The following is a 26,390-nucleotide window of genomic DNA, read 5'->3' as shown; positions in this document are numbered from 1 at the left end:
ACAATGCCAAGCAACGTGTTACATCAACGTGGCTTCATAGTAAAAGTGTGCGGGTACTAGACTGGCCTGCCATTGAAAATGTGTGGCACATTATGAAGCCTAAAATACCACAACGGAGACCCCCGGACTGTTGAACAACTTAAGCTGTACATCAAGCAAGAATGGGAAATAATTCCACCTGAGAAGCTTAAAAAATGTGTCTCCTCAGTTCCCAAACGTTTACTGAGTGTTGTTAAAAGGAAAGGCCATGTAACACAGTGGTGAACATGCCCTTTCCCAACTACTTTGGCACGTTTGCAAAAAAAAATAATAAAGGTAATGAGTTTGAACATCAAATATCTTGTCTTGGTAGTGCATTCAATTGAATATGGGTTGAAAAGGATTTGCAAATCATTGTATTCCGTTTATATTTACATCTAACACAATTTCCCAACTCAAATGGAAACAGGGTTTGTACAAAGTGAAGATGTACACAGCTAGAAGGAAACCACTTCACATGATGCCACTGACACAAGGGAGCAGATTTAGAGGTGAGAAGCAACTATGCTTGAAGGAATAATACGAAGGAGGAGAGCCTTGAAGAAAGTGCTGAGCGAAGAGGCGTATTAAAGGGTGTAGACCTGAGATTAAGGGCCAGGGGACTAGATGGTGTGAGAGAAAGGGAGAGGCCAGGCGTCAAAGTGGATGTTAAAGAGCGTGCATATGCACTCGAGCTTCATGCTTACTTGAGAGCAGAGGTGAGGAAGGAGCGAAAGGGGGAGAGATGTGGTGCAAAAAGAGGGAGGGGGCTATACAACAGCTCTGTTGGGAGATGACGGCAGCTGTGCAGAGAGTCGGGGACATGCAGATACACAGAACCTGCAACATGAGCATCACATCAGGACCGGATGATTGCTTCATTGGCAGATGGATGGAATAACACTTTGAAAATAACCACAACTTGGAGAGGATATACAAAAACTGGCTGAGAAAACAAAGGACGGCGCACCAAAAAAAGAACAAGTGGACAAAGAAACTAAGAGATATTTAAAACAGGTAAGACAAAAAAAAAACATTTACTAAATAAAAATGACTAAACTCTTCATTTGATGTCATGAAAGAGTAAAAAAAAAAAAAAAAAGTGAACATGTGGGCAAAAATGATGCTGTGCTTGATGGGTCTTTATGTGTTTGAGACAAGTAATGCTGAAGGGAAAAATGAGACGTCAATGAAGACGGCAAAAAGAAATGAAAGTATGAATTAATCATAGCCGACTGGTGTGGAAAAAAACACATTACACATTACTCTTAAGTCTCATACCAGCCATTAGCAAGGGAAATCACTGTGCCCGTAAACATCATCATTTAGAATGGCACCACGGTGTTAATAATACATAGATGGAGCAGCCTCACACCTACAGTAACAGTGCAACAGGAGCGTTTATCACGGAACTGACGGAAAACAGAGATTTTGTGGTTGTTAATGAGAAGCAAACAAAAGTCTATTAGTGACAAGAAGGGGGGCGGGGGTGTAACTTTACAATGGGGAATCCTTAATGAGATAGCGACAGAATTGGTTATTTGACTGGCTTTGTGAATAAACCATGAGGGGACAAGCTAATAAATCAGCAGGTGACACACTTGTGCACAGGCAACACCCCAAAAAAAGGGGACAAACCTGTGTCCTTCATTGATTTTTAATTAAAGAAAGGATTATATCTGGCATGGTTCCATAAATTAGAGCAGCATGAAGTGACCTATAAAAAAATATTAAAGGATAGTGAAGGTGTGGATTAGTGAAAGTTCCCCATAAAAAAACATTTTTAAATGTTTTGGAATGGCTGCTGCACCAAATATTGGTGCAGCAAACCCAATATTTGTCCAATTTTTGCAGGGATCGCACTCATATTGTACCCCTCAATATTAGTTTAAATAAAAGAGTAAACTTCTAGAATAGCCATGTCTACTAATACTCTAAAGTCAAACACAATCTGTTCTTCACCGTCATAACAACTTAATTGACGGCAGACATTTTTAAAGTAATATTTTGACTGGTGCTGTCAAGTGATATATCTTTTTTAATCAAATCAATCAGATTTTGGAATTTGGGTTACCGTATTTTTCAGACTATAAGTCGCAGTTTTTTTTCATAGTGTGACTTATACTCAGGAGCGACTTATGTGTGAAATTATTAACACATTACCGTAAATTATCGAATAATATTATTTAGCTCATTCACGTAAGAGACTAGACGTATAAGATTTCATGGGATTTAGCAATTAGGAGTGACAGATTGTTTGGTAAACGTATAGCATGTTCTATATGTTATAGTTATTTGAATGACTCTTACCATAATATGTTACGTTAACATACCAGGCACGTTCTCAGTTGGTTATTTATGCCTCATATAACGTACACTTATTCAGCCTGTTGTTCACTATTCTTTATTTATTTTAAATTTTCTATTCTTGGTGTTGGGTTTTATCAAATACATTTCCCCAAAAAATGCGACTTATACTCCAGTGCGACTTATATATGTGTTTTTTCCTTCTGTATTATGCATTTTTGGCCGGTGAGACTTATACTCCGAAAAATACGGTACACGTTATATCGAGTACAGCATATTGTATTTGATTGACAATTAAAAATAAAGATTTTTCTGTGATACAATTTGATGTATTAAAAACTTTCAAAGTATGGGAAATTGTGAAAAGATACTTTATTTCCCAAATTGCTTCAAATTATTGAAGTTTTCAAAATGTATACATTTATTGAGGTTAGTTTGTGTCTTTATTGCCAAATGTTTGTTTGTCACTGAAATTATGTACAGAATGTTTTGGGTTTAAAGTTTTTTTCCTTCTTTATTATGCATTTTCGGCCGGTGCGACTTATACTCCGGAGCGACTTATACTCCGAAAAATACGGTAATCGTGATTAATCACAGGCGATTGCAATCCGCCATTTTCTCAAACACTGAGTCAAATCAGCTCTGTTATTTTCCGTTTTTTCGACTGTTTTCCGTACCTTGGAGACATCATGCCTCGTCGGTGTGTTGTCGGAGGGTGTAACAACACGAACAGGGACGGATTCAAGTTGCACCAGTGGCCCAAAGATGCGAAAGTGGCAAGAAATTGGACGTTTGTTCCGCACACTTTACCGACGAAAGCTATGCTACGACAGAGATGGCAAGAATGTGTGGATATCCTGCGACACTCAAAGCAGATGCATTTCCAACGGTAAAGTCAAAGAAATCTGCTGCCAGACCCCCATTGAATCTGCCGGAGTGTGTGAGCAATTCAGGGACAAAGGCCCTCGGTAGCACGGCAAGCAATGGCGGCAGTTTGTTCCCGCAGACGAGCGAGCTAAAGCCCCTGGATGTCTTATCAAGAGAAGAATATCGACCCTAGCTTCCCTGGCCTGCTGACATCAACTCCAAAACTGGACGGATCAGCTTTCAGGAAAAGAGCGCGGATGAGGGTATGTCTACAGAATATATTAATTGATGAAAATTGGGCTGTCTGCACTCTCAAAGTGCATGTTGTTGCCAAATGTATTTCATATGCTGTAAACCTAGTTCATAGTTGTTAGTTTCCTTTAATGCCAAACAAACACATACCAATCGTTGGTTAGAAGGCGATCGCCGAATTCGTCCTCGCTTTCTCCCGTGTCGCTGGCTGTCGTGTGGTTTTTGTCGGTTTCGCTTGCATACGGTTCAAACCGATATGGCTCAATAGCTTCAGTTTCTTCTTCAATTTCGTTTTCGCTACCTGCCTCCACACTACAACCATCCGTTTCAATACATTCGTAATCTGTTGAATTGCTTAAGCCGCTGAAATCCGAGTCTGAATCCGAGCTAATGTCGCTATAGCTTGCTGTTCTTTCCGCCATGTTTGTTTGTGTTGGCATCACTGTGTGACGTCACAGGAAAATGGACGGGTGTTTATAACAATGGTTAAAATCAAGCACTTTGAAGCTTTTTTTAGGGTTATTGCGTGATGGGTAAAATTTTGAAAAAAACTTTGAAAAATATAATAAGCCACTGGGAACTGATTTTTAATGGTTTTAACCATTCTGAAATTGTGATAATGTTTCCCTTTAAGACCCCAATATTTGTACACAAAAATACATTTTTATTTTATTTATAAGGTGCCTTTCTGGGCACTCAAGGACACCGTACAAAATCACAACAATAAAATCAAATTGGATAAACAAAAAAACAACAACAACAACAACAAAGAGAAAAGAAAAGATGATTACAATGAATAAGTAGTCAGGAATAGGTATGTTTTGAGTCTTGATTTGAAGAGGGATATTGAATCTAAGTTGCGAAGGTCTGGTGGTAAAGAGTTCCAAAGATGTGGGGCAGAGCGGCTGAAAGCTCGGGCACCCATGGTGGACAGTTTAAATAAAGGGACAGTGAGATGGATGGATGAAGAGGATCTTAGGGAACGTGAGGGCGTGGCGACATGGATCAGGTCAGAGAGATATGATGGAGAGAGGTTATGGATGGCTTTGAAAGTGAGGAGAATTATTTTAAAGTGGATGCGATGTTTGATGGGTAGCCAGTGGAGTTGCTGCACAAATGCAATTTTATTGCCAGAATGTCATCCAGAAACATTTTTGAACATTTTACTTGATGCATGTGAATTTATTTGCACGAATCCTGGAAACAGTTTTATCTAAAGTTCTTTCAGGCTGTATTGTGGAGTGAATCTTGCCAGTGAGCACACCGGTCGGAGTCGCCTCACTATTTTCTGTACTGACGTATGCTCTGATCTAATCACTGACTGTATATAGCGGGTAAAAGAGCTTCTACAGTCAAAATAAATGGCATGATTAATCTACTGAAAGAGTGTACGTGATTAATTCAATCATTTTTGGTGATTATGCACATGAATATAGCCCTAATTTTAACATTCTGAACCATCATGTAAGTGAGCAAGGTAAAAATGTTCAACAATACAATGACAAAAGTGATTTGTGTAGCAGATCTTAATCGTCACTTAAGTGTAAAAAGAAGTTAACCACTTTAAAACCTAACTCCCATTGTCATCTTACACTCTTGCATTGATTGTCTGCTTACTTCACGTAACTTCCAGTGCCTTTTTTCTTCTGTTTTATCAAAATACAACAAAAAAGGAAACTCAAATGCATTATTTAATGCTGGACTACCGTCTTTTGTGCTATTCTTGTCATTTTGTATGGACTCAGGAGTGCCCCCTCCCTATATGCAGATTCCCGTTTTGCGGCGAAGAAGCACTTGTAAAATGTTAATTAATGAATGGCAGGGCATTTCATATGAAATTTTACCGCAGTTGTATTTTTCTAGCTGTTTCTTGCTCCGTCACTAATAAGAGCATAATGACAAATTTACCCAGATATTCTCACTGGCCCTGTGGCACACAGTGTTAGTGTTAGTGTTTGCCATGTAAGACAGTAGAACGAGGTTCAAGTCCTGGTTGATGTTGTACTGAAAGGTTTATAAACGTTTTATTGAATTTTTTATTGCGTAATAAAAAAACTAATCATTGAATATTTTTTTCCCCTTGAAGTGGTATTAGTACAAAACTTGCATCAAATTAAACTCAAGTATGATCGAGAAAGTGTAAAACATTTCACAAGAACAACATATAATAATTAAAGCTGCAAGCAGCGATGGACAGGACCGACTTTGACGGCACATAAAATCCAAACCAGAGCAGTAATTAAAACTCTTTGGTCAACTTTTAATCAGAAGGGTTCAATCTCTCTCCTGTGCTAGTTTGAATCCGACACGACAAACGCGCTCAGAGGAGATAGTGTTTAAAAAAAGGTGACCGGTTTTTACAAAACTTTTGTTTTGAAGGGGGAATTGCAAACTTCCTGTTGATTTTTGCTGGGGGTTGTCAATATATGAACTATAGGTCTAAGTGAGACCTACATAGAGGTTTTTGTTTCATGTCTCTAAGACATTTCTACTGGAAGTTACAGGCAGTTTTGTCGGAGTTTTCTTCCTAGGGAGCGCTAGAGCGCAATTTTGAGTTTTGGGGTTGGGTTATTTTACTACATTGCAATTTTTGCCAGTCCTGATGTGTGTGTCCAGTTTGGTGAGTTTTGAAGCATGTTAAGGGGGTCAAATTACAGCTCAAAGAGGCAAAAGTGACTGTTTTTACTAAATTTTTGTTTTGAAGGGGGAATTGCCAACTTCTTGTTGACTTTTGCTGAAGAATGTCAATGTATGAAATCTAGGTCTAAGGCACACCTACATAGAGGTTTTTGTTTCATGTCTCTACAACATTCCTACCGGAAGTTACAAGCAGTTTTGTCTGTGTTTTTTCCTAGGGGGCGCTAGAGCGCAATTTTAAGTTTTGGGGTTAGATTTTTTTATTAGATCGCAATTTTCGCCAGTCCTGATGTGTGTGTCAAATATGGTGAGTTTTGAAGCATGTTAAGAGGGTCAAATTACAGCTCAAAGAGGCGGCGGAATAATAATAATAAAACCTTACAATTACAATAGGGTCCTCTGTCCCAAAGGAACATTGCGGTCCCTAATAACATATTATGCTGATCTTGAATCCCAAAGAACACTAAATGCAATAACGGTACAAACAAAGAAATAACAGCACATTAAACCCACATTGGGCAACACAAAGAGCAACTTCATATAAGCAAGCAGATTTTTTTCTGAACATTTCCTGGGCAACTAACATAATTTTTATACACAATTTTACATTTTTAACATAGCTCAGGATCACTATAGCTGCTGCTAGAAGTAGTTAATCAGTTTATTCACATAGTTAAATAGTAATTGTCAAGTAAATACTTATTTAATAAAGGTTCGCATGTACTAAAACACGTGGAAACTTGATAGCACAAGCAAAGCTGATCTATTTAACATGTGCAAAGTGGATTGCATTTGTTAAATGGGCAGAATAAGGCGTGCAATCCATTTTGTGTCTTCATTAATATGCAGAATGTATGCTGATTAGCAAAACGGCCACAATACTGGGAGGAGAAGATGCAAATAAGACACAAAGTGATTTATTATCACTCATCACCCTTTTGCGAGCCTTATTTTGAGTTTTATTTAGCACGTTTGAAAAGAATGTGCAAAGTGACACAGTTACACTCACGCCTGCAGGATCGGTGCTGAAACAAACGAGGAACAGATAATTTGTGTGTGTCACCATATTTGCATGGTCTGTCAGAAATAACATTAGACAATATTGTCTATTACGGCAACACCATTTTATTTTTTATAGCTGCATGCTGGGTGAGTTACGAGGCTGATTAAAACAAATTCAATTGATGCGTTGTGTCTGCTTGTGTTTTTTAATGGCGTTTGTTTTTTTAGACACATGTATCTCCTATATGAAACAAATTTTGTGCAGACGCTCTCCAAAGAGCGCATCTGCAACGCACAAATAAAAAAAAAAGTATTTTCATTATGAATGCATCGGACTGCTTCCAAAATGTCCATAAAAAGTGGTGCGTGTCTGCTGCTTGTTTGAAAATATAGCAAAACGCCACAAATAGGAGCATGATAACATGGATGTGCAGTAAATGATCGAGTGTCTCCCTGGTGAAAAGGTAAATAGTACACGCAAAAAAAAACTAATTTATACAAGGCCATCTGCACCAGTTATGAATACCATGTGCACTGTTAGTACACGCAATTTTATAGTAGTACACGCTGAATAGCACGTGGTATTTGGATCTTAGTAAATCAGGTCCTTGGTGTGGCACAGCCCCACCCAAACTCTACCTCCAGTGGCCCTGAAGTGAATTGAGTTTAACAAACCAGTTTTAGGGTTTGATTTTCTCCATTAGCTGGTTGCCTCAACAACCCACTAGTCTTTCTGGGGTCCACAATTCAATACAATTACAAGTAAAAGCATATAATTATAACTACACAATACAGGAAAAAATAAAAAAATAAAATCATCAATAAGAAAACAAGCAAATAATTTACAGTCACAGAATAATAATTACCATATAAATATAACTACACAATATAAAACCAAACAATCATCAATGAGCAAACTAATTTAAAGACTCAGATAAAATATTACTCTCTTTTTAAAAACCTGTTTACTTTCAATGCCGGTGAGAATTCGAGGCAGGTTATTCCAGAGCGATAAAGATCTATAAATAAAAGATTTCCGCAAAGCATTCTTCCTGGGACGAGGGAGTACAAAATGCCCCTCACTGGACGCCCTGGTGTTATGATTATGTATAGTGCTACTGTGAACTATTTGGGCCATGAGAAAAGCAGGAGTTTTACTACCGGTTACTGATTTGAGCAATATCAGAGTATTAGCTGACAACCTGTTCTGCACTGTTAGCCTGGAAAGAGAAGCATGCGTTTGGTTCACATTGGTTCTTAGTGAACAACCAAGAACCAGCCTTGCTGCCCTATTCTGGACAATCTGGAGCTTACTGATCTCACCACTTGCAGCAGACGTCCAGACTGTAGAACAATAGTCAAGATGACACAAGACTAAACTCTTAACAATTTGACAAAGAAGAGGTGGATCTACAAAAGCAGCAAATTTCCTGGAAATACCAACAGCCCTTCCCATCTTTGTAACTATATCACTGATATGATTTGACCAGGATAGAGTGCAGTACAGCATCACTCCAAGGAGCTTGGCACTTCTGACCTGTTGAACTGTTGAAATACCTAGCCTCAGATCCAACTTAACCCTTGCCTAGTCCCCAATATAATACTTTTTGTTTTTGAGATGTTAAGGACAAGTCTGTTACATACTGTCCAGTCATGCACAGCTTTTAGTTCCTCACTCAATACTACATTAAGTGCACTGCATGATGGTGCAGCATGATATAAGGTTGCATCATCAGCATAAAGAACCAATCTTGCACGCCCGGTAACCCAAGGTAAACCATTGGTGAATATAGAAAAAAGTAAAGGTCCTAGGCAACTTCCCTGTGGAACACCACAATCCGAACTTCTAAAGTTAAAGTTAAAGTACCAATGATTGTCACACACACACTAGGTGTGGCGAGATTATTCTCTGCATTTGACCCATCACCCTTGATCACCCCCTGGGAGGTGAGGGGAGCAGTGGGCAGCAGCGGTGGCCGCGCCCGGGAATCATTTTGGTGATTTAACCCCCAATTCCAACCCTTGATGCTGAGTGCCAAGCAGGGAGGTAATGGGTCCCATTTTTTTATAGTCTTTGGTATGACTCGGCCGGGATTTGAACTCACAACCTACCGATCTCAGGGCGGACACTCTAACCACTAGGCCACTGAGTAGGTTCTGCTATTAGACAAGCTGCCATTAAGATACACACCTGTTGTGATCTTGAAAGGGTGTACTGTTTGAACCCTGCTTGACTTGGGCATAGGGATGTAATGGTATCAAAATCTCACAGTACGATATTATCACGGTATTAAGGCCACGGTACAATATTATTGTGGTATATGTCAAAACAAAAAAAAAAAGATGCCATAAAGTGTAAAATGTGTACGCTGCCCAAGTGCAACTGAATTGATTTAAGTGGACAACCAATTTAAACAAGTTGAAAAACGTATTCGGGTGTTACCATTTAGTGGTCAATTGTACGGAATATGTACTGTACTGTGCAATCTACTAATAAAAGTCTCAATCAATCAATCAATAGGCTCCAGCCCCGCTTAGGATTCTGGGAGATATAGTTTATTTATTTGAACTTATTACTCAGATTGACACGCCAACAGCAGCCCTTATAACACAGCATTTTCTCATGACAGTTACGGCGAGCAAAGTTGCATTCAAGAACGCCCGGAATTATGAGTATCAATACTACAAAAGCTGCTTTTTGCACGTTCTTTATATTCTGTACTGCTGCAATAATTCTGACAATTTATTGTGGATTTTATTTCTTAAGTTAATTGTTGATAAAAAAAAAAAAGTTAGCATGTAATTGACATAATTGAGGTATTTAATCAGTTTAAGCAATTAAAAATAATCAAATTAATGAAAGCATTTGAATGTCACAAAATTTCATAAGAACAAAGATGTTTTTTTTTTTTAAATGTACATGTTTTTTATTTTGTAAGTATCAATTTGATACTAGTATTGGTTAAAATGTAAACAATATCAATCCCTACTTATAAACCACAGCTGACTTTGTACATTGATACAGTGATTACATTAATGATGTGTACAATATCCGTCCATTTTCTACCGCTTGTCCCTTTTTCGGGGTCGCGGGGGTTACTGGAGCCTATCTCAGCTGCACACGGGCGGAAGGTGGAGTACACCCTGGACAAGTCGCCACCTCCATATCTTTAAAATGATCACACACTTAGATCATAAATGTTTTGCCTGTTTCTGTTATACGAGTCTACCATTGCACAAAATCAAACCAACATACCCATAAGTCAATGATTTTGTATTTTGATGTTAAATAAGACGTGAGCTAATGTCGGACATTTCTTATGACACGAACCTAATGATTAGTTTAACCCGTCCAGAAAACACACATAGTTCTATTACCAATTATGCAAGTGAGAAGACTTCATTTTCATTCATAACCTGGATTTGGGACTACAGGGTCAGTGCCCTCCTACCTTAAAATGATGTAAAAATGCAGATTTGTCTTCATCAGCTGCCGGTCCACAATGTTTATCCAGCTGCACACGCCAGTGATCCTGGGCATGACCTTCACACTCTGGTGAGACACCTCAGATCCTTTCAGTGATATCGGTCAAAGAGAGTACTGAGATGACATATTGATTGATAATTCCTTTCCAACCCTTTCTATCCATCTATGGTCCCCAGTGCTTGCATGTTTCCTGGCAATCATTGGGGGGAATGGAACGACTCCCAGCTTCTGCCGACCATTCAAAAACTAATGAAAGGATACAACCGCTACCTGAGACCCAATTTCAATGGTAGGACTAGTCTTCTTCTTCAACAGTATTACTCACATATTGCTTTTGTATGTAGAAGCTTCTCATGTCTCTCTGACAGAAGGTCCGGTGGAAATCGGTATGAGTCTTGACATCGCAAGCATCGATGCCATCTCTGAAATCAATATGGTACAATAGAGCTTTCTATCAATTTTCAATGAGACACGTCTCTGTGGGAATAAAGCAATCAAAAGAATATTGAGGATTTCAGTCACCAATGTGTTTCTTTTCCAGGACTACACTGCAACAATTTTCCTCCGCCAGCGCTGGCGTGATTCCAGACTGGTGTTCCCAGGGAATGAGAGTGTCAGCGTGGACGGACGCCTGGTGTCGCTGCTCTGGATCCCTGACACTTTCATTCCAGACTCCAAGCGTTCATTCCTGCATGACGTGACGGTGGAGAACCGCCTCATACGCATCTTCAGTAACGGGACGGTTCTCTATGCACTCCGGTACGTTTCAATACTCATCCACAAATGGATCAATTGAACAATAAGCACACAAGGAGAGACAAAAGTAGTCCAACTGTTGAAGTGATTAGAAAACAATCCAATCCGATATTGGATATTGGTCAGATTTTAGCAAAAAATACAATCAGTACTGCATTGCATTTAGTTTGTGCTTTCTTGTATTTTAGTGAAGGCAAATATGGTTGGCTATAAGCTACCAGCAGCTACGCAACAGCTAAGCACACTAGAGCAGTGGTTCTCAAATGGGGGTACGCGTACCCCTGGGGGTACTTGAAGGTATGCCAAGGGGTACGTGAGATTTTTTTTAAATATTCTAAAAGTAGCAACAATTCAAAAATCCTTTATAAATATAAATAAAAAACAATCTTTTTTCCCAAATAGTTCAAGAAAGACTACTACAAATGAGCAATATTTATACAATTTAATAAATCAGAAACTGATGACATAGTGCTGTATTTTACTTCTTTATCTCTTTTTTTCAACCAGAAATGCTTTACTCTGATTAGGGGGTACTTGAATTAAAAAAAAAATTCACAGGGGGTACATCACTGAAAAAAGGTTGAGAACCACTGCACTAGAGCAGTGTTTTTCAACCACTGTGAGATACAATCTGGTGTGCCGTGGGAGATTATCTAAATTCACCTATTTGGGTTCAAAGTATTTTTTGCAAACCAGTAATTATAGTCTGCAAATGATGTGTTGTTGTTGAGTGTCGGTGCTGTCTAGAGCTCGGCAGAGTAACCGTGTAATACTCTTCCATATCAGTAGGTGGCAGCCGGTTGTTAATCGCTTTGTAGATGTCGGAAACAGCGTGAGGCAGTGTGCAGGTAAAAAGGTGTCTAATGCTTAAATCAAAAATAAACAAACAGGTGAGTGCCCCTAAGAAAAGGCATTGAAGCTTAGGGAAGGCTAAGCGAAACTAAAACTGAACTGGCTACAAAGTAAACAAAAACAGAATGCTGGACGACAGCAAAGACTTACTGCGGAGCAAAGACGGCGTCCGCAATGCGCATCCGAACATGACATGACAATCAACAATGTCCCCACAAAGAAGGATAAAAACAACTGTTCTTGATTGCTAAAACAAAGTAGATGCGGGGAAATATCGCTCAAAGGAAGACATGAAACTGCTACAGGAAAATACCAAAAAAAAAAGAGGAAAAGCCACCAAAATAGGAGTGCAAGACAAGAATTAAAACACTAGAACACAGGGAAACAGCAAAAAACTCCAAATAAGTCAGGGGGTGATGTGACAGGTGGTGACAGTACACCTACTTTGAGACAAGAGCTATATTGATGCATGCTTGGTTATGGTTTAAAGTCATATCCAACAATTGCGACAACGACTTTTTACTGTCAACTGAGTTTTGTTTTTGAATGTTTTCTGCTGGTGGTGTGCCTTCGGATTTTTTCAACGCAGAAAATGTGCCTTGGCTCAAAAAAGGTTGAAAAACACTGCACTAGAGCACCTAATTATTGAACAATATTCCGGCCTAAAACACAACATTTGTTAATATAAACAAGTATCAAATAATTATATTTACAAAGTTCTTACGTACATAAGGTCTCCAAGGCAGAAGCATGAGTATTTGTGTGCGCATTATTCAATTTACTCTGTCCTGACCTCAACTTAAGGAATTATTATGGCCATTAGGAGTCACCATCAAACCAATTACTACTCCAGTTCAATTTAAAGACAATATAAGTCCATTGTAAACGATTAGTAATAAAAAGGTTTGTGTTTTTCATACCTAATATTGTTCTCTGTTTTAGTCATTTCACTTGTCTTTTGACATTTCACACTACAAAATAATAATTGTATCTGCTATTGTCATGACGAGGTTTTCGCAAATTACTGCGAGGATTGTTTTCCCATGAAGCAAACTGACTACTCTGGACAAGGCGTGCAGGTAAAAACATGATTTAATCTTGACTCAAAAAAAAGGTGTAAACAAAAAGACGCACAAAGCGAAGGCACAACTTAACGCAGGAAACAAAAGCTAAGACTTAGCATAAACTATGGACATGAAACCAAAAAAACTCGCTAACTGTGGCGTGAATAAACAAAACTTACTTTGATAAGGCATGGAACGAGCATCAAACTTTGGCAAGGAAAGAGCATGAAACAATCAATGTACAGAGCATGAAATTAACAATGTCGCCAGGCCGACTAACTGGCATTGTCAGGCTTAAATAGTAGTCTCCTCATTAGAACAGGTGCGTGTCCCCAACATATGAGACAGGTGAAAACTAATAAGTCACCATGGTGACAAAACAAATAAGGAAGCGCAAACAGGAACTAAAAGAGTCCAAAAACTAACAAAAAATAACAAAACCTAATCCAGACCACAGAACATGACAGCTATGATTCGTACTGATATCCTATTGTAAATGAAGACGTTTTATCTGGACACCCCGACTGGTAATCATACAATAGGTGCGCTAATTTCCTTCACTTTGTTGAGTATTTGCGTTGTGGACTTATTTTGAGTTACTGTAATAATATTAATAATAATAATAAAAACATTTGTGACGCACTTTATATTTGTTAAAATCTCAAAGAGCTACAAAGTATAAAAATAAAAATAGAAAGTAAGAATATATAATACAAAATTAAAATAGAAATGAAATCAAGACACAGACTAGATAAACACAAGATAAAACAGAAACATAGATAAAAATAGAAATAAAAGCATGAAAGCACTGGATGAAAACAGATAAGCAAGCAATGTATTTAAAAACAAGAAGGCAGAGAAATTATGTGCACTCCAAAGTTGGACATAATGCGGTCATTGGGGGTCCATAAAATACCGATCGCATTATTTCCGAGATCGCGTTTTACAGAAACCCTTTTTTTTACCTTTTTCTTGTCGAAAAAGTTATGCGCTGGGTTCAAATCCTGGTTGGAGAGGAGTTAGGAAGGTTTATACATTTCAGTTCAGTTCAGTTTCAGTTTATTTGGAACATGCATACAATACAATGTAATGCATCACACATTTCCAGTTGTTTCATTACAGCACGTCCGAAAAGGAGTAGGAAGAAGCAGAGCTTATTTAATCCTACCCCTTTTCATACCATAGCAATTTTATCCAATTTCCAATTATGTTCAAATTGGTAGTTTTCACAAATTTAAAAAAACTTTCTTCCCTTTGAATTAGTTTTAGTACAAAACATGCATCAAATTAGATTCAAGTTTGGTTATAAAAGGATAAACATTGTTTTAAAATTGTAAAAAAAAATGTGTTCTTTCTTGAAATCAACAGTGCTTTTTTCTCAAAGTGCTGGCACTTGCGACTTTCTTTGGCCCCCTGGTGGGTTATTTTGCAACAATTAAAAAAAAAAGGATTCTTTGTTTGGGCCCTGGATTCTGCAGAATAATGCGTCGGAAAACAATGTTTGGCACCACAATATTGGAAACGTTTGGTTAAAAACTGAATCCCGAGAAAAATGCGGGCGTACCAAAACAGAAGAATCACTATACAGGGTAATACAAGACTACCAATACAATTCAAGTTTTCTAGACTCATTTTAAATATGTAGATAGATAGATAGATAGTACTTTATTGATTCCTTCAGGAGAGTTCCCTCAGGAAAATAAGAGTTCCAGCAGCAGTGTACAGAATTGAGATCAAATTTAAAAAGTAAAGAGTAAATAATGGGGGTATAAATGGAAATAAAATAGAAAATATATCAAGAGATGTCGATAAATGCTTTAAAATGTAATATCAGAAATAATCGGTATCGTTTTTTTTATTATCGGAATCATTTTTTTTATTTTATTTTTTTTATTAAATCAACATAAAAAAAAAAAAAATACACTTACAATTAGTGCACCAACCCAAAAAACCTCCCTCCCCCATTTACACTCATTCACACAAAAGGGTTGTTTCTTTCTGTTATTAATATTCTGGTTCCTACATTATATATCAATATATATCAATACAGTCTGCAGGGATACAGTCCGTAAGCACACATGATTGTGCGTGCTGCTGGTCCACTAATAGTGCTAACCTTTAATAGTTAATTTGACTCATTTTCATTAATTACTAGTTTCTATGTAACTGTTTTTATATTGTTTTACTTTCTTTTTTATTCAAGAAAATGTTTTTCATTTATTTATCTTATTTTATTTTATTTATTTATTTTTTTTAAAAGGACCTTATCTTCATCATACCTGGTTGTCCAAATTAGGCATAATAATGTGTTAATTCCACGACTGTATATATCGGTATCGGTTGATATCGGTATCGGTAATTAAAGAGTTGGACAATATCGGATATCGGCAAAAAGCCTTTATCGGACATCCCTATCAATAAGAATAAAAATAAAAAGCAACAATAAGAATAAAAATATAACAGTAAAAATAAGAGTATAACAAGGGAAACCATGCAGTAGTGACCATGATATCAAAATGTTTTTTGTTGCAGTTTATTTCAGAATTGTTATTGTTTTGCATCCCCTGCCATCCTAGTATCCACCCTCCCCCCCAGAGAAGAACTGTACAGTCTGATGGCGTGTGGAACAAAGGAGTTTTTTTGTCTAGTAGTCCTGCACTTGGGATGAAGCAGTCTAGCACTGAACAGGCTCCTCTGGTGACTGGCATCATCCATGGTGCTCACTAGTTTTTCCACAGTCCACTTCTCTGCCACCGTCACCAGTGAGTCCAGTTTTATTCCCGATCGTGGAGCCGGCACCGCCTGATCAGTTTCTCCCGTCTGGAGCTGTCCTTCTTAGATGTACAAACCCCCAGGTTTTGGTGACATATTCTGACAGTCTTTTTGTAACAACAGCATCACAGCCACAATCGCCTGCAACATGGACCTGACCAAATACCCCATGGACCGGCAGGTGTGCACCCTGCAGCTAGAGAGCTGTGAGTACCTCTCGGCTCTTTAACGCACCCACGTCCATACCATCCTCACTATCACCGCCATCTTCCTCACTATCGCCATCATCATCGTAGTAAGTATGTCGGTTAATAAATACAAACCTCGTTTCCATATGAGTTGGGAAATTGTGTTAGATGTAAATATAAATGGAATACAATGATGTGCAAATCCTTTTCAACCCATATTCAATTGAATGCACTACAAAGACAAGTTGTTCAAACTCATAAACTTTTTTTTTTTTTTGCAAATAATAATTAACTTAGAATTTCATGGCTGCAACACATGCCAAAGTAGTTGGGAAAAGGCATGTTCACCACTGTGTTACATGGCCTTTCCTTTTAACAACACTCAGTAAACGTTTGGGAACTGAGGAGACACATTTTTTAAGCTTCTCAGGTGGAATTCTTTCCCATTCTTGCTTGATGTACAGCTTAAGTTGTTCAACAGTCCGGGGGTCTCCGTTGTGGTATTTTAGGCTTCATAATGCGCCACACATTTTCAATGGGAGACAGGTCTGGATTACAGGCAGGCCAGTCTAGTACCCGCACTCTTTTACTATGAAGCCACGTTGATGTAACACGTGGCTTGCCATTCTCTTGCTGAAATAAGCAGGGGCGTCCATGGTAACGTTGCTTGGATGGCAACATATGTTGCTCCAAAACCTGTATGTACCTTTCAGCATTAATGGTGCCTTCACAGATGTGTAAGTTACCCATGTCTTGGGCACAAATACACCCCAATTCCATCACAGATGCTAGCTTTTCAACTTTGCGCCTATAACAATCCGGATGGTTCTTTTCCTCTTTGGTCCGGAGGACACGACGTCCACAGTTTCCAAAAACAATTTGAAATGTGGACTCGTCAGACCACAGAACACTTTTCCACTTTGTATCAGTCCATCTTAGATGAGCTCAGGCCCAGCGAAGCCGACGGCGTTTCTGGGTGTTGTTGATAAACGGTTTTCGCCTTGCTTAGGAGAGTTTAAACTTGCACTTACAGATGTAGCGACCAACTGTGGTTACTGACAGTGGGTTTCTGAAGTGTTCCTGAGCCCATGTGGTGATATCCTTTACACACTGATGTCGCTTGAGCCTGAGGGATCGAAGGTCACGGGCTTAGCTGCTTACGTGCAGTGATTTCTCCAGATTCTCTGAACCCTTTGACGATATTACGGACCGTAGATGGTGAAATCCCTAAATTCCTTGCAATAGCTGGTTGAGAAATGTTTTTCTTAAACTGTTCAACAATTTGCTCACGCATTTGTTGACAAAGTGGTGACCCTCGACCCATCCTTTCTTGTGAAAGACTGAGCATTTTTTGGGAAGCTGTTTTTATACCCAATCATGGCACCCACCTGTTCCCAATTTGCCTGTTCACCTGTGGGATGTTCCAAATAAGTGTTTGATGAGCATTCCTCAACTTTATCAGTATTTATTGCCACCTTTCCCAACTTCTTTGTCACGTGTTGCTGGCATCAAATTCTTAAGTTAATGATTATTTGCAAAAAAAAAAAAAAAAGTTTATCAGTTTGAACATCAAATATGTTGTCTTTGTAGCATATTCAACTGAATATGGGTTGAAAGTGATTTGCAAATCATTGTATTCCGTTTATATTTACATCTAACACAATTTCCCAACTCATATGGAAACGGGGTTTGTACAAAAGGGTAGTGTTTGCCGCAGACGAGAGAAGACTCAGTACGCTTACACATGTGTTGTGTTGTGTTGTGTTGTGTAACCAGGGGGCTACAACCTGCAGGATGTTGTCTTTTACTGGACCAGAGGGAATGATTCAGTGAAGGGTCTGGACACTCTGCGGCTGGCTCAGTACAGTGTGGAGAGCTACTACACGTCTGTGTCAGAAGCTGTTTATGAGACTGGTAAGAAGAGAACTTTCCCTACACCCCATTTGGTTTACAGCTTTTTAAATGCTTAACGTGTGTGTGTGTGTGTGTGTGTGTGTGTGTGTGTGTGTGTGTGTGTGTGTGTGTGTGTGTGTGTGTGTGTGTGTGTGTGTTTGCAGGACAATACCCCAAGCTGGTGCTGCATTTTGCACTGCGCAGAAATGTGTTGTTCTTCATCTTGGAGACATATGTTCCCTCCACTCTGCTGGTGGTGCTTTCTTGGGTCTCATTCTGGATCAGCCAGTCTTCTGTACCTGCCAGGACCTGCATTGGTTAGTGGTTACAGTAAACACGCATATGGCATAAACAGCTGGGATTTAAAAAAAAAAAAAAAAAAGATAACCCAAGGGAACACTTACTCCGGGGTGAATTAGTTTACAAACATGTAGTGGAATAACGTTCAACACAAACAAAACAGCAATGTTAACTAGGCTGACCATATTGTGGAAATCTCAAAAAGAGGACACATATATGCGTGCCAAGGCGGGCAGCACGCCAAAAGGCCGGGAATAGGTGAACATTCGCCAATGATACTCGAACTTGCTTTATAAATAATATATTTATTTAAATAAAGCATTTTTTCTCCTTTGTTGACAGCAGTGTTGGCGCTAGGAATTTTCAAAATGGGGTCCCAGGGACCCCATCAAGTCATAAAAATGGGGTCCCACAGTAAATTTTTGGGGTCCCACTTTTCTTTTCTTTTTCTTTTTCTTTTTATTGACATCCAGCATCAGACATTCCTATCCATTACATCATATTCACATAAATCATATATCTATTGTCTGCCCTAAATGTCAAGATATTTTTGTTTATATCCCACCCATATCCCCCACCCCAAAAAAAACAAAGTAATATCTACAAATACATCAATTAAATAAACAAAGAAAAAAAAGAAAAAGAAATAATAATACATTAATAATAATAGTAATCAGAAATAAAAAATATAAACAGATACATATATATATACCGTATTTTCCGCACTATAAGGCGCACCTAAAAACCACAAATTTTCTCAAAAGCTGACAGTGCGCCTTATAACCCGGTGCGCTTTATATATGGATAAATATTAAGATTCATTTTCATAAAGTTTCGGTCTCGTAACTACGGTAAACAGCCGCCATCTTTTTTCCCGGTAGAACAGGAAGCGCTTCTTCTTCTACGCAAGCAACCGCCAAGGTAAGCACCCGCCCCCATAGAACAGGAAGCGCTTCTTCTTCTACTGTAAGCAACCACCCGCCCGCGTAGAAGAAGAAAAAGCGCGCAAATATTACCGTACGTTTCATTTCCTTTGTGTGTTTACATCTGTAAAGACCACAAAATGGCTCCTACTAAACGACAGGGATCCGGTTCATGAAAAGACGCAATCTCTCCATCCGCACACGGATTATTATTTCACAGCAACTGATATTCCTGTGAACCGCACTGTGGATACAACGGGAGCACGTACGGTGAATATTCGCACCACAGGGAATGAGAAGTCATCCTTCACTGTGGTTCTAGCTTGCCATGCTAATGGCCAGAAACTTCCACCCATGGTGATATTCAAAAGGAAGACCTTGCCAAAAGAGACCTTTCCAGCTGGCGTCATCATAAAAGCTAACTCGAAGGGATGGATGAAGAAAAGATGAGTGAGTGGTTAAGGTAAGTTTAAGTTTACGCGAAGAGGCCGGGTGGCTTTTTTCACGCAGCTTCGTCCATGTTGATATACGATTCCATGCGCACCCACATCACGCTGGTTTTAATATATTATTAAAGTTTGACTGACCTATTTGACTGTTTTTTTGACATTCCTTTAGCGCAGTTAGATGCGGCTTACAACACGGGGCGGCTTATAGGTGGACAAAGTTTTGAAATATGCCGTTCATTGAAGGCGCGGCTTATAACCCAGGGCGCCTTATGGTGCGGAAAATACGGTATATATATATATATATATACCCACACATACATATATATAAATATATACATACATATATATATACATACATACATATACACATATAGGGAGTAATCCCTATATGTGTATATAAAGGAGTGCGACTTTTTATTAAGCGTTTTGAAAATAAAAGATAAACGTATGCATTATCCTGTTGTATCTCACATTCTATATTGTGTTTTGGAAAAAGGTTGTCATAAACGTTACTTAATTCATAAAAAAAAAAAAAAAAAAAAAAAAAAAAAAAAAATATGGAACAAATTTGTATACATGTCTTCAGTTATAAACATTCATTCACTTTCTTCTTTCCTTCATGGATCTAAACTTTACCGCTGCTGGTAGTTTTTTTCTATGTTTTTATTTCATAAGTTGTAGGTGTATTTATTTCAGTATAAAAGTGTAAAAAGTGTTTTGCTTCGGTCATGCAATGATGATAATGGTGTGCCAGGGCATACATACATTTTATATTTAACGCTTAAATCTTTGGAGTCTACATCAACTTCAGATCTATCCCTCATTTCAAAATGTTTTAGTTATTTTTATGTTGTTTTTTTGTTTGTTTGTTTTCCGCCCTTTTTTGTCAAACAAAACTATGTTTTTAATGGCAAACACACAAAATAATAAGGTAGGTGGTAGCGGGGGGTGTATATTGTAGCGGCCCGGAAGAGTTAGTGCTGCAAGGGGTTCTGGGTATTTGTTCTGTTGTGTTTGTCATTCTTGTTTGGTGTGGGTTCACAGTGTGGCGCATATTTGTGACAATGTTAAAGTTGTTTATACAGCCACCCTCAGTGTGACCTGTATGGCTGTAGACTAAGTATGCCTTGACAATTAATCCGCCTCATGCGCTCTCTGTCTCCGCCCCTCCCTCACCAATGCTGCTGCGTGCACTCACCTTCACAATTTGTTTTGTTTTTAACCCCTTCTTAACCCTGGACGTACACTTATTCAGCCTGTTGTTCACTATTCTTTATTTATTTTGAATTGCCTTTCAAATGTCTATTCTTGGTGTTGGGTTTTATCAAATAAATTTCCCCCAAAAATGCGACTTATACTCCAGTGCGACTTATATATGTTTTTGTCCTTCTTTATTATGCATTTTCGGTCGGTGCGACTTATACTCCGGAGCGACTTATACTCCGAAAAATACGGTACACGTTATATCGAGTACAGCATATTGTATTTGATTGACAATTAAGAATAAACATTTTTCTGTGATACAATTTGATGTATTAAAAACTTTCAAAGTATGGGAAATTGTTAAAAGATACTTTATTTCCCAAATTGCTTCAAATTATTGAAGTTTTCAAAATGTATACATTTATTGAGGTTAGTTGGTGTCTTTATTGCCAAATGTTTGTTTGTCACTGAATTTATGTACGGAATTTTTTGGTTTAAATTTGGTGAACTGATTTTTTTCAAAATATGCTGACAATTTAAATGAATAAAAATGGTGTTTAAAAATTACGGTTTTTTTTAAACACACGGTTTTAAAGTTCACTTTCAGGAATTGTAAATTATAAAAATTATGTGAAAACCAAATTTTTTTACACACATGCATTTTGGTAACATTTTTTTTTTAATTCAATCACATTGTCGGCGTGAGTCCAACAAAATTCAAACACAAAAAACATCAGTTACGATTAGTTAAAAAATTCTGAGCAAATTACGTGTGTTAAAAAAAATTACCATTATCAGGTGAATTTTTGTTGAATAACTTGCTTTGAAATCATACCTCAACCTTATGTATGTGTGTATGTATACATTTTGTTTTTAAAAAAAACAATATATTTATATGTACAATATGTGTATGTATATGTATAAGATTTTTGCTTTATTAGATAATATGACATTTTAAAAGCTATTCAATTGCATGCAGTAGATGTGATTTTTCTTTTAAAGATAAAGTACTTTTATTAAAAAAGTGGTGAAGAAGGAGCTGAGCCGGAAGGCAAAGCTCTCAATTTACCGGTCGATCTACGTTCCCATCCTCACCTATGGTCATGAGCTTTGGGTTATGACCGAAAGGACAAGATCACGGGTACAAGCGGCCGAAATGAGTTTCCTCCGCCGGGTGGCAGGGCTCTCCCTTAGAGATAGGGTGAGAAGCTCTGTCATCCGGGGGGAGCTCAAAGTAAAGCCGCTGCTCCTCCACATCGAGAGGAGACAGATGAGGTGGTTCGGGCATCTGGTCAGGATGCCACCCGATCGCCTCCCTCGGGAGGTGTTTAGGGCACGTCCGACCGGTAGGAGGCCACGGGGAAGACCCAGGACACGTTGGGAAGACTATGTCTCCCGGCTAGCCTGGGAACGCCTCGGGATCCCCCGGGAGGAGCTGGACGAAGTGGCTGGGGAGAGGGAAGTCTGGGCTTCCCTGCTTAGGCTGCTGCCCCCGCGACCCGACCTCGGATAAGCAGAAGAAGATGGATGGATGGATGGATGGATGGATAGATAATATGACATTTTAAAAGCTATTCAATTGCATGCAGTAGATGTGATTTTTCTTTTAAAGATAAAGTACTTTTATTAAAAAATATTATTTCCAGGCTTTCACAGGTCATATAAAATGATGCGGCGAGCCGGAGTTTGACACACTCTGCAGTGTCACAATAATGACACACGTATGCATACTTGCCAACACTCCCGAAATTCAGCGCCTTTCCCGAAAATCTCCCAAAATTCAGGCGGACTCAGGTCCATGCGGACCTGAGTCCGCTTTCCTACAATATAAACAGCGTGCCTGCCCAATGACGTTATAACTGTAGAATGATCGAGGGCGAGTTCTTGGTTTCTTATGTAGGTTTATTGTTAGGCAGTTTCATTAACGTCCTCCCAGCGCGGTAACCACACACAACAACAGCAGTCACGTTTTCGTCTACCGTAAAGCAGTTTGTCTGCCGTAAACAGCAATGTTTTGACACTCTTAAACAGGACAATACTGCCATCTAGTGCATTTGATGAAAGCACTTTTGTGCATGCCACACAGCAATGCATCATCAGAGAGGGTGTTCAGCATGGTTAGAAAAATAGTGACAGAGAATAGAACAAGGATGGACAATTCAACCCTTAACTCAACATGATGTGATATGTGTAAATAAATGAACATTGAAATTCAAGTATTTCTTTTATATATATATATATATATATATATATAAAATAAAATAAATATATATTTATAGCTAGAATTCACTGAAAGTCAAGTATTTCTTATATATATATATATATATATATATATATATATATATATATATATATATATATATATATATATATATATATACATATGAAATACTTGACTTGGTGAATTCTAGCTGTAAATATACTCCTCCCCCCCCAACCACGCCCCCCACCTCCTGAAATCGGAGGTCTCAAGGTTAGCAAGTATGCACGTATGCGTCACGGCCATTGTGCAAAAATTTAATTTTTTTCAAACACACGGTTTTAAAATTCACTTTCAGGAATTGTAAATTATAAAAATGATGTGAAAACCAAATTTTCTTACACACATGCATTTTGGTAACAATTTTTTTTTTTTTATTCAATCAAATTGTCGGCGTGAGTCCATGTAAAAAAAAAATACGCTTCACAAAATTCAAACACAAAAAACATCAGTTACGATTAGTTAAAAAATTCTGAGCAAAGTACGTGTGTTAAAAAAATTACCATTATCAGGCGAATTTTAAAACGTTGCATTTTTTGAGACAAAATTATATTCAATTAAATGTCGAACATTTGAAAGGAAAGGTTCACAAAATTCCAACACAAAAACATCCAGTTGCATAAATGTTGTGTCAAAAAGCTTTAAAGACATGTGTTGTTTAATTTTAGTTTTTGTAAATTATTTAAGCCAACGTTTTGGATAAATGTGACAAATTCTTCCCGTCACTTGGCTGTAACAACATTGCAATGAACTGATGTTAGTGGAGGGGGGAACGAGATGATCGCATGTTTGTGATCTACTCACCAGGTGTGACGACAGTCCTCACAATGACCACTCTGATGATGGGCGCTCGCACTTCCCTACCCAACGCCAACTGCTTCATCAAGGCCATAGACGTCTACCTGGGCATTTGCTTCACCTTCATCTTTGGTGCCCTGCTGGAGTACGCCTGTGCACACTTCTACACCATGCAACACCAGACCATAGAGGATCTACACCGGGTGTGGCAAAAAAAGCCAAAGAATAACCAATGCGTGTTCTTCGGTCATTGAGAGCTTCTGTCTTTCTGTTAGGAACTTGCAAGAGAGTTCAATGAGTCCAGCGGAAATGGCTCCATCCCCATCGCCCGCTACAGCCAGCCGAAGAATTGCGTGGAAGCGGGCCCCTCCGCTGAGGAACCTGCACAACAGTCAGCCAACAGCGGCACGAAGACCACCGGTGACCCCGAGGAGGAGAAGCCAGATCAAGGCTGCCTGTTATCAGTGAAGGACGCCTCAAAGAGGGTGGTGTCCATCTTCATCGTGGAAAACCCACACAACATTGATCGGCATGCCCGCACCGTTTTCCCCACGGCGTTCCTCTTTGTCAATATTCTCTACTGGCTTTATTATCTCTTTTTTTGAGACACGCTCACAAGCTGCTATGCTGAGCAGCTGTTGGGAGACCTCAGACCACTCGCTTGGATCTGAAGCCACCAGACATGCTTTTTGGTTGACAAGTTATAAGGAAAACAAAGTTAAACTTTCGACCACATGATGAATTAAAAATATTTAGCAGATTCAACCGCATCACACGCTGCTTTTGATTACTGCCTCCATTGTTGTTTTGACGCATAATTTTCTGTAATTAGCAGCATGTAACATTAGACTAATCAAACAACGATACCGGACAGGCTTGCGTGTTGTAATGTTTGTGATATTTGAGGCTTTTATTTCAGTAACAGCGGACGCAAATAAAAAGCAATCTTTGTCAACTTCTGTCATAACACTCCGTGTTTGTCATACTTGTGGCGACCCCTTTGAAATACATTTGGACCGCCTCATATACATTCATACTTATAGCCCTCGCCAACATAAACTCTCAATTTAGCTTGTCGTTACGGTAGATGGTTTCATAACTCTGCTTCTTAACACACTTCATGTGCACCTGGTAGAGATGCGCGGATAGGCAATTATTTCATCCGCAACCGCATCACAAAAGTCGTCATCCATCCGCCATCCACCAGAACCAACATTTGATCAAAACCACGCCCGTTGTTATACATCTAATATAGACGATGCAAGGCATTAGTGAGGTTATAAAGCTTTTGCCTGTTAAAGAAAGGAGACTGATCCAATGCAGCAGAGACATTCAATGCGTGCCACGCATTAATATATCTTGGCCACGCATTAGTGGCTAAGAGATATTAATGCGTGATAATATTATTTATCATTATTATAATATTATTGTCATTTCCGTTAAGAAAGTGTTGACTATTGTTGCCAATGCCCTCAGATCAGGAGTGCGTTCCATCCTCACACTTTGTGCGCGCTGTTGCAGCAAGCAGAACGAGGCTTTTAAGAAGTTAAAAAAATGTTTTAGAAAGACTAGGCCTATATTTTCGTTAGGTAAAAAAAATGTTCTGAATTTATTTCAATGAATATTAACTTGTTAACGTTATAATGCTGAAATAGGGACGAGGGCGGGGTGCACAGTGAAACAGTGAACAATTTCGCGACAAAGATGAACCTCTGCAGCCATGACAAAATATCAGACAATCTCCATTGTCAACGACAGGCAGGAAAATAAAAATAAACACATAGCCTATGTTGTAGGCATAGGCTCATACGTTTTTAAGTTGAAATAAAAAAAATAAAAAAAATGTGCCTCATAAGCCTTAGGCTGTCAATCACGCGCACAAACTTAAATGATAAAATAACATATGTATGTCATCCCTATTTAAACAAAAATAAATTAAATAAATAATAATAATAAATTACTTGCAACTTATTGGCCAAGGCACATAGCTGAAGGGGGGGAATCAAACCCATCAGACTGCACTTTATCATCAAATTTGAATTATAATGAAAATAGACGGTCGCGACAAACAAAGCAGGCTAAATAGCCTTACATTGTCGCCAATCGGAGATGCGCTTCACTTGAAAGCGAGGCCAAATAATTAACACACAGTAGTATATCTCGAATAGAAAAAAAACACAATAAACAACGCAATTGCCTTAATTCCTTTGCATTGTAGTGCGCCCAAACAACACGTAACCATCAAAATTATTCAGCTGACCGAACTCAATATAGGTTAGACATGGGCTTATTTGGTATAGCCTAGGTAACGTAGACTAATTCGTTTAACATATCCAACTGTATGTCTACTTACCTTTTTTTT

The 26,390-nt window shown here is 38.5% G+C and overlaps 1 protein-coding gene across 1 annotated transcript; it reads left to right on the top strand.

The window, feature by feature from the left end:
- The first annotated feature begins 649 nt into the window (after positions 1-649).
- On the top strand, positions 650-24,853 carry gabrp (gamma-aminobutyric acid type A receptor subunit pi). Its single transcript, XM_061927754.2, has 10 exons — positions 650-1,035; positions 10,574-10,639; positions 10,747-10,859; positions 10,939-11,006; positions 11,112-11,329; positions 16,138-16,220; positions 17,979-18,116; positions 18,260-18,412; positions 24,038-24,231; positions 24,304-24,853. Exons 2-10 carry the CDS (start codon positions 10,587-10,589, stop codon positions 24,631-24,633), a joined length of 1,350 nt encoding a protein of 449 aa, XP_061783738.2. The 5' UTR covers positions 650-1,035; positions 10,574-10,586; the 3' UTR covers positions 24,634-24,853.
- The last annotated feature ends 1,537 nt before the right edge of the window (positions 24,854-26,390 follow it).

The sequence above is a fragment of the Nerophis lumbriciformis genome, linkage group LG35, assembly GCF_033978685.3.
Source record: "Nerophis lumbriciformis linkage group LG35, RoL_Nlum_v2.1, whole genome shotgun sequence".
NCBI lineage: Eukaryota > Metazoa > Chordata > Actinopteri > Syngnathiformes > Syngnathidae > Nerophis > Nerophis lumbriciformis.
Note: the sequence above shows the minus strand (reverse complement) of the source record. Positions and strands in the feature narration are given on the sequence as shown.